The 9763-nt window shown below is 38.9% G+C and overlaps 1 protein-coding gene across 2 annotated transcripts; it reads left to right on the top strand.

Moving 5' to 3' along the window:
- The first annotated feature begins 839 nt into the window (after positions 1-839).
- nr2f2 (nuclear receptor subfamily 2, group F, member 2) lies at positions 840-9555 on the top strand. 2 transcript variants are annotated; one of them, XM_066701979.1, is made up of 3 exons: positions 840-2252; positions 3483-4028; positions 6758-9555. In XM_066701979.1, exons 1-3 carry the CDS (start codon positions 1781-1783, stop codon positions 7030-7032), a joined length of 1293 nt encoding a protein of 430 aa, XP_066558076.1. In that variant the 5' UTR covers positions 840-1780; the 3' UTR covers positions 7033-9555. The 2 variants fall into 2 exon arrangements, with proteins under 2 accessions (XP_066558076.1, XP_066558077.1); XM_066701980.1 differs by having other exon boundaries at positions 843-2252; positions 3501-4028.
- Positions 9556-9763: the final 208 nt, after the last annotated feature.

Genomic DNA, 9763 nt, shown 5'->3' with positions numbered 1-9763 from the left:
TAGGCTCGTTTGTATATATATATATATATATATATATATACACACAGATATAGGATAAGGATGCATGCGATGTACTCCACTGATCACTTCAGATTTTAGTTTTGTTTAAACAGTATGTAAGAGCCAACTTTATAAAATAGATTGCATCTACTATATGTATAAAACATAAAACACAGAAACATGTCCATTTAATCGCCACCAGACAAAACACAAACAAGCACAAACAGCAGAAGAAACCCTAAACACTACAGACTGATAACACGGGGATTTACATAGAGTAAGCAAGTAGCACAGCAAACATTGCAGTTACTGTACTTAGCACACAGATGTATAATCGTAGATGTTTTATGTTTAGGAACAGCCCTGTGAAGTGGTATACATTTGAACAAAACGCGTTAGCACAACTATGCATAAATGAAACAGACGCGCTTTTATTCAGCATCACTTCATTTGATGGAGCTAGCACAACTGCCATAGATGCTGGCCGATTTTTTTTGTTTTGGGGGTTTTTTCTTGTTGTTTTTAGTTTTAGCATTGCTCTTTGAATGGGCCGAAATCTCCAGTACAGTTTGTAAACATACATGTCTGTGCACCCCCCCCCCCCCCTCTATTGCAGAGTAGCGTCTCGCCTAGAATAAAAACAGATCGGACACGGAGCGTGCTCCGGCACCAGAGCGGACTCCCTTTAGGACCACGCAGCCCCCCCCGCCCTCCGCCGCTGGCAGCGCACCAAGTAGCCCAGGCGCCGGCCAATGGGGAGCGGGGGGCGGGGCCGGCGCTCTGACCAGTCACACGCAGCCGCGCTCCTTATAAGGCCGCCGGTCGCCATGGCAACGCGCGCGGAGTTGCAGCAGTCGTGTCAAAGTTCACTATATAGAGAGCGCGGCGCGCGGATCACACGGACAGCATTCCGCACCCCGCGCCGCAAATCGCATTCACTCCCTCACCTCCCCCTGCTTAACATATTTGATCACTTTGATTCTCCGAGCTGGGTGTTTTTTTATGATTATTTCTGCGCGCATGAAGGAGATTCTATAGGTTGTGATCTTTTTTTTTTCATGATTATTATTATCATTACTACTCTTGCTTTGCCGGAGAGTTGACTTCATATTGGTCTCAAGCACAACTGCTGCCGCTGCTACCTCTCAGAAGAGCCAGAAGAAGCAGTCATACAGAGAGAGAGATCTATATATGTATTTATATATGTCTATATAAGATATCTTTTTTTTTGACCAGTTTATGGTTTTCTCAAGGACTTTAACGGGGGATCGCAAGCCGCTGGTATCTTTCAGAGTTGCCTTTTTTCTTTTTGGTGCGTGTTGCTTAATCCTTAACCTCTCCGTCCATTTCCTTTACTCGCGGGTGCTTTTTTGTGTGTTTTTGTTGTTGTTGTTTTTGCATTTTCTTTCTCCTTGTTTTTTTCCTGCTTTATTTTATTTTTGCCTTGATGGGTTTCCTGAATGGCTGACTGCAGGCAGCCCTGGACTTGGCCTCTAAGCGCACGGCTGCTCTTCAGCTTGTCCTCACATCAGGTTTAAGAAAAAGAACAGAATCATATATATCGCCATCTGTCTATTTATATCTATCCAAACCCGTCTGAAGCCAATCTCCTCCAGTTTCCACGGACTATCGCACTGCTTCTACGTGAGAGACATTTTTTTTCTTTGACGTCTGCACTTTCACTGGTGCCCAGCCTGCCTGTAGTCTTTCACCACAGAGATCAGAGCACCACGACGCCAAACACGGGAGACAAAAAGTTTCTTAACGCTGTCTGATAGATATGGCAATGGTAGTGTGGAGAGGCTCCCAGGACGATGTGGCCGAAACCCAGGGCACCCTCTCCTCGCAAGCCCCGCAAGGAGGACCACTGTCTCTGCCCACCCCTCAAGCGGGCCAGCTGAACCTGGCCGCCGCTCAGGTCGCCCCTCCGACCCCTCAGACCCCCGTGCAAGGCGGGCCTCCCAGCACCACGGCGCAGCCCACGCCGACCAACCCGACGAGCCAGGGCCAGACGGGCGAGAAGCAGCAGCCGCAGCACATCGAGTGCGTGGTGTGCGGGGACAAGTCCAGCGGCAAACACTACGGCCAGTTCACCTGCGAGGGGTGCAAGAGCTTCTTCAAGAGGAGCGTCCGCAGGAACCTGAGCTACACATGCCGCGCCAACAGGAACTGTCCCATCGACCAGCACCACCGCAATCAGTGCCAGTACTGCCGCCTCAAAAAATGCCTCAAAGTGGGCATGAGACGGGAAGGTATTGGGATTTTCGTTTTTATTCCTGTCTGTCTCTGTCCGTGTTGATAGCAAAGCCCATGCTGTAGGGTGCCGCTGCCCTCCCCACGCAGCCCGGCTCTGCTGTGCAGGATCTCCGCCTGCGCTACTTCTGCGGGCTGCCCGGACGGAGCGGCTCCGGCTTGGGTTTCCCCTCCCGTGTTGCGCGAAGTGTTGTTTCGTTTGTTGGGCTCTGACTCGTCTCTTGTGTGGGTTGCTGGTCTCTGTATGCTAGGTTTGCGTGGGGCTTGTTGTAGAGGGAAGTTATTGTGCTGTGCTGCTACAGAATGGGGGGGAATAAATAAAATGCGATGGGTCTGTGGATTTCCATACCGCCCGTGTTATGGCGAGGCTCGTTGTAAACCGGTTTCGTTGTTGGTCGTGTTTCTGTGCTAATATAGCTGTGAAACGAAACACACGCAAAATGGGTAAAATGACCACGATTAGATTTGCAATGCCGGGCTTTAAAATAATCATGCCGATCGGTAGTTGTCTAGAGTCTGCTACTGCCTGAATGCTTTAAGTAGGTTAAGGGTTATAGAGCTGCCTGGCTTTCTTTGTGCTTGCGTGCACTTAAATATGTTATTGGAAATACACACTACTGAGCTTCATATCATAATAGTAATATGCGTTTGTTTGTTGGCCACACAGACACACACGCATATATGTTGGGCCTATTACACCCAGACAACTATAGAAGAAATCAGAAAACAGTTTTCAGATGACCAGCTTTAGTTCTAATCTAGATAAATATCAGTACCGCAAATACTACATTCAAAGAGTAAGTCAGACGCTGTCGTTGAAAATGTATTTTTAAAACCGTATTTCGTTGCTGTAATACGACTATACAAGACATGAATATGTACAGCTGAAAGTGATATTTACTTTACAACAAATGTGAAGAGCACCGGCAGCATGCATAGCTTGCTTCAATAACAAACATGACCTTTTTGTTCACAGAAGTTTCCAACATGCTGTCATGTAGCAGACTCTTATAAGTAACTTTCGACATTGAGATTCTTGCATATATATGTAAGAATATATATATATAGATAGATAGATAGATATAGATATGTATATACAACATTGTCTATATATATATATATATATATATATATATGTAGCATCGGTGTGTTTAAATTGTAAATAATGATTCTATGAATGCTAGCGAATATGTATTGTATGTGTAGAATTCAGGCATCAATATCTGCAGTTTCTCTTTTTACTGCAGCGGTTCAAAGGGGACGGATGCCACCCACACAGCCACATCATGGTCAGTTCGCCTTGACAAATGGGGACCCACTGCACTGCCATTCCTACTTATCCGGATATATCTCTCTTCTTCTGAGAGCGGAGCCCTACCCGACCTCCCGGTATGGCAGTCAATGCATGCAACCCAACAACATCATGGGCATTGAAAACATTTGTGAACTGGCGGCCAGGATGCTCTTTAGCGCCGTGGAGTGGGCTAGGAATATCCCCTTCTTTCCAGATCTCCAGATTACGGACCAGGTGGCCCTGCTGAGGCTGACCTGGAGCGAGTTGTTTGTGCTGAACGCCGCTCAGTGCTCCATGCCGCTCCATGTGGCCCCTCTATTGGCGGCGGCTGGCCTCCACGCCTCCCCCATGTCTGCGGACAGAGTTGTCGCCTTCATGGACCACATTAGGATCTTTCAGGAGCAAGTGGAGAAACTCAAAGCTTTGCATGTTGACTCTGCAGAATACAGCTGCTTAAAGGCCATTGTGCTTTTCACATCAGGTAAGCAACACATTTTTTCCCACAAAGTCATATGAATGTGTTTGAGTGATATTTTATGAGAAACCATTAGTCACTCTATATATGTGTGTACGAGCTACAAGGTTAGTTTACACAAAATGTTGCATTATTTACCTACTTTTTGTCTGCTCTTATAATGCTTAAAACACCTTAATTCAATATTAATATTATAATAAGAAGAATGTCAATAATATTATTATTAATAATAATAATAATTATTATTATTATTATACCATTATTACTACGACTTCTACTATTACCATTACTGCTACTAATAGCAATAATTAAATAAATGAATTACAAAACAAGCCCAATGATTTATAAGAATTGGACACACCTTCCATAAAAGCACGTTATTCTTGTTGGCATTCACGTAAATATTTGTTAAAAACTAAAATAGTAGTATATTCATTTTCTACAACTTAAGCCAGTACTTGAATTTACATTATTAAATGTAGCCCTGAAAAAAATACATTTTAAACAAGAGAACTGCTGTCAAGTAATAATAACTACTTCTACTGTAATCGCTGGTAAAAATCATAATAATTAAGAATTTAAAATAATAGCATGCACGTGCTTTCTGGCATATATATATATATATATATATATATATATATATATAAATATACACAAACAAACACACACACACACTTCAGCTAAAATATAGTATTGTAACATTTATATTTAGATAACACTCTAAAGCAAGGTGAATAATGTAAATGCGTTTGTTTTTAATTACTAATATATTTAAGATCTGCCGGTATTGACGGACATGGGCACAGATGAGGATGCATGTTTGTCACGTGCTTAAAATGAGAAGAGGAGGAGGAGGAAGAAGTAGAAATGAGACATGGGCCCCTGGTTGCATTCCCACATATTACAGCCCTGGCTTGGTGCATTATATTTTTTTTAAGTTGAAGCGTGCCAGCCACGGTGTGCCTTAAATTACACAAATACATGTCTCCCTGAAGTTAAGATTAATAAAGTAATTACTCATCTGAGTTTCAAGGCTTGATATCAGGAAACAGAAATGTTCAGTCTATGTGGGAAAAATACTCACAATCCTTTCCTTGTTATGTTAGGGTGATCTGGGGATCCAAGACATTCTCTGGACCTGATCCAGAGCTGGGTCATGACCCGAACCCCCCCCACCCCCCTTATTATTACTTCACACATTAAAAGGAAAGAAAAGAAAACTAGCTTAATTTAAAAAGTTTCTTAATTATAAATTGGTCTTGATTAAAAACATGTTCACAATAATGTTTATATGATTAAATAATTGAACTACACATACAAATATATATACACACACATACATATATACATATGACACAAGTGTGCAGTAATAAGCCATATAATTTGGTTTTATGTCAGTATCTACAGAAATGTTCACCGTGAGATGAAAGAGCAATAACTCTATCATGACTACTGAGTAAATTGGTCTTTTGTTTTTTAACCGTTTGGAGAAGAAATACAAACTAGAATCGGTGCAGTAGTCAGCAGCCCTGAATTGCCTAAACCCGAGGCCTGCTGCATTGAGAGAAGAGTGATTCTGTACCGCAACGTTGGCTCTTAAGCACTGCACAGACAATGCAAAATGCAAACATATAAATAGCTCGCATTGCTCCAAATCTGCGACGGCCATATTTATTGGAGATCCCAGCTCTATGCGTATGAATCTGTGAGAATGTCTGTGGCCGTCCTATCTGTCAAACGGGGGTTTGTATTAGGCTTGTGTTAGTCCTTAAGCGAAATGAAAAATGCAGTACAAAGGTCAGGTCACAACCCCTGGTGTTGTTTATAGCTGAAGCACAGCTTTTTGTATTACAATATGTTGGATCTCATATCGTTACTTTTCTGGATATTTTTAATTTCATTCTTTTGTCGCTATTTGCCGGCGGATTTTGAATGGGCCGAAATGACATAGATTTGGAAGGGATTGTCAGTATTTTGCTACGTAGCAATTTGAAAAATAAAACACAAATACATACAAATATAAATAAGCTTTATTTATGTGTTATGCACTTTGAGAGATTCCTAAGAGAGCAATGTTTTAAAAAAGTGAAATGTAATTTAAATACGCAGACACTACAAAGTATCGCATTGTTGTGTATCGGATATAATATATATACTTTTTTATAATATACGTTTTTGTGCAAGCTATACTTGCAATTTACAGTTTGATCATTGCTGAAAATGCATATTACCTTCCATGTGCTATCATCATAAATTAACTGTTACATTGCTTTAATTTATTTATTCTTGTACTTATATAAAGCTGACCCAACGAGACACCCATAGCCTACAGCTCTTAAACGATTCAGTGATACGCGTGTGTGTGTGTGTGTGTGTGTGTGTGTGTGTGTGTGTGTGTGTGTGTGTGTGTGTATAAAATCAAGGATATTTTCGAAAGAATAACAAACTGCTTCGATCAACAGTAGATCATGATGAAATGGTTGACAACCATTATAAGCTTTCATTCTCCCTTGGATTTGAAACAAATCCCATTTGCGATACAGTTACATAATTGTACATATATGATCCGTGTCAATTGATGTTTATTTTGAAGTTGTGGGGGGGGGGGGGGGATGACTTGTCACTTTTAATTGCACGATCTAATGGACTGCTGTACTTCTTGTATACGAATTAGTGTTTCAAATTGAGTCCAGCGCTTGATCTGACACTTTCTTTTGCTTTTGCTCTACTTCTAGATGCTTGTGGTCTTTCAGATGTGGCCCATGTGGAAAGTTTGCAGGAAAAGTCCCAGTGTGCTCTGGAGGAATACGTTAGGAGCCAGTATCCTAACCAGCCAACTCGATTTGGGAAGCTTTTACTCCGCCTGCCTTCTCTTCGTACAGTTTCTTCTTCAGTCATAGAGCAATTGTTTTTCGTCCGGTTGGTAGGTAAAACCCCGATTGAAACCCTCATCAGGGATATGTTACTATCTGGAAGCAGCTTTAACTGGCCTTACATGTCGATTCAATAAGCCCAGAAGGAGATCATAAAGAGGGAAGAAGGAAAAAGGCAAAGCTTAAGACTCCCATAGTTAGCGCTTCTTCTAGTAGAAGGAGAACGGCTGTTACCCGAGTTTACTGTAAAGAAGAGAGGCGTTTTTAAAGAGGACTGAAAATAAGAAAAGACATTCAGCCAACTTGCGAATACATTTAAGAACTCCTGTGTCGTTCTGAACAACTTGCTACTTATCATTTTTGTAAAAAGGATTTTTTTTTCTTTTTGGTAAACTTTTGAGGAGAAAAAGAAACTATATAAAAGTGCATTTAAAAAAAGGAGAATTTGGAGAAAATTAGGAGGAAAGGAAAAAAAAAGTAAGTTTTCTTTTCCAAATTATTATAAATTGTCCTGTGTCCATGTATCTATAGATGTTTTTGTATTTTTTTTTTCTTCTGGTTCCAAACCGGCTTATTATGTGGTTCTGTAGTATACAGTTTTGATATAACCATGGCTTCTTATCAAACAGAAAAAACTGTGTATTATATAAAATATGTTCTGCAAGAATTAAAACTAAATCCACTTCAATGTTTAGGGGAAGAAACGTCATTTTATACAATACATAATGCTGGAAGCGCACTTAGTGTAATGGTGACCCATAAATTATCGGGGGTTGGGGTGACTTTGGGCTTCATTTTTAAACTCATTTTAGTGACCCCCAAACTAAAGTATATATTAACCTATTAGGCCATACATTTGAATAGTTGGGAATTCCTAGTTAATATTACTGTAGAGCCTTGTGTCCAAGACACAATACAATTCAAAATGAAATGGCAAACTTTTTTGGTTAAATGACTGAGATTACGTTTCCTAAATCTTGCATCTTACTGGAATTTTTACAACTGTACACTTGCAACTCGTTTATAGTATATTGTCCATCTTTTGCCCTCTTTGAACCGGTCCATTGGATTCAGCATGAAAAGACACTGTTGGCACTTATAGTTAACGTGGAGAATTCCTAGGATTTAAACAAGTTTGTGTTGATATATATATAAAAATAAAAAAACTGTTTGTTTTTTTAAAAAAACGTGCTTCATTATGTATCCTGTAAACATTTAAATAATTGAAATGTTTGGTTGAGTCATTGTGTGTAAAATTCCAAGACAATAAGATGAAAGTATGTGGGAATTAAAATATTAATTGATAAATGAAACTTGTTTGGCTTTACACGTGTATTTTAATCAGGTTTCCCTCGTTCAATTTGTATACCCTTGGGCTTTATACATGCCTCGCAATGCTGATACATGAAAATATTTATTTATTTAACTTCTTTAAAAAGGGGGTGGGGGTCTTCTCGACGTTTTAATATTAGTTGCAACTAAGAATAAGCAGTATTATAAAGTCCCCCCAAATCTTTAAAATGTATTATCTTGACAAATGCCCTTACATGTCAAACATTAAGTGCCTGTAAAGCGGGAAAATATTAATCTCTAATAACATAAAACAATGTGTTACGAATCTTCGAACCACTATAGGGTTTGGATCGTCAGTCTTACGATTGTGTATTTTACATACAAAAGACAAGCAGTTAGAAGCAGTATTGTTGTAAATATAGGTCAATTCCTTTCAAAGACATTTCCTTTATACAAAATATATGTGATTAAGAAAAAAAAATCTGTGGTTGCCATTTTTTTTTATAATTCAAAATGTCTTCAAAATGAGTGACAGACTTAGCTAGTAGCACTGAAGGTTCTGTTTGTAATGTATATAAATAATACGGAAAATAATTTGATTTTCTTCTTTTTTAATATATATATGTATAGGCCTATATATATATATATATATATATATATATATATATATATATACTGTGAACGCATGGCCACAGGTCGCTAACCTATTTTACATTTGGTATATATAAATGTAAATGTTTTTGATTGTATAGATATAATCTGTGCATTCAGTACAATAGCCCTTGTATTTAAAAAAATGAAAAATAAAAAAGGTTCAATAATAAGACTTAACAGGGTGAGCTGGTCTGGAGGAGGGTAGCTATTTTGTTTTAGTGTTTTGCTCCTTTTTGGTCTGTAACAGATGCCTTGTGTGTGTGAAAGCTTGCAATTTTGTCCTTGTTTTGAGGCTTTTCTACACCACACACGACACCATGTTGTGGTTGGATAAAAAGGGATCATTTTGTATAGCCGATTGAACAGTGATCTTTGGCTGTTCTTATGCCACATATGGACCAGAGAATGATACATGATTGTAATTATGAACAGTTTAAACAACTGACCCACGTTTTTATATATAAATATATAAAAATATATTACTGCAGGGTATTGATAACGTATAGATACTTTTTTAATTATTATTATGATTATGATTATTATTATTATTATTATTATTATTATTATTAATTGCAAGTGATATACGTGAGTGTGTGTGGAAGTTTATAGTTGAAAACAATTCCTGTTTGTTTGTGTTAGCTTATTGTAAACAAGCATTCTGTTGTAAATTTGTTCTTGGTATTAAATTATAATTTATGAATTTGAAATCAAAAGACCTTTTCTGTTTTATTTTTTCCCTTCGATGTGAGGATTAGGCATTTGACTCTTGAATTCAGAAAAGGACCTAAGAAAACTAAGAAAAGGAGAGTGTGGGTCGGGTTAATCTCAGAGTTGGCGTTTTATACTGGGTTCCTTTAATACCCATGCGAGTACTCCTGTATACATCTCAAGGATTTTGTAGATTTTTATTGTAATTGTCAT

The sequence above is a fragment of the Amia ocellicauda genome, chromosome 4 (genome assembly GCF_036373705.1).
Source record: "Amia ocellicauda isolate fAmiCal2 chromosome 4, fAmiCal2.hap1, whole genome shotgun sequence".
NCBI lineage: Eukaryota > Metazoa > Chordata > Actinopteri > Amiiformes > Amiidae > Amia > Amia ocellicauda.
Note: the sequence above shows the minus strand (reverse complement) of the source record. Positions and strands in the feature narration are given on the sequence as shown.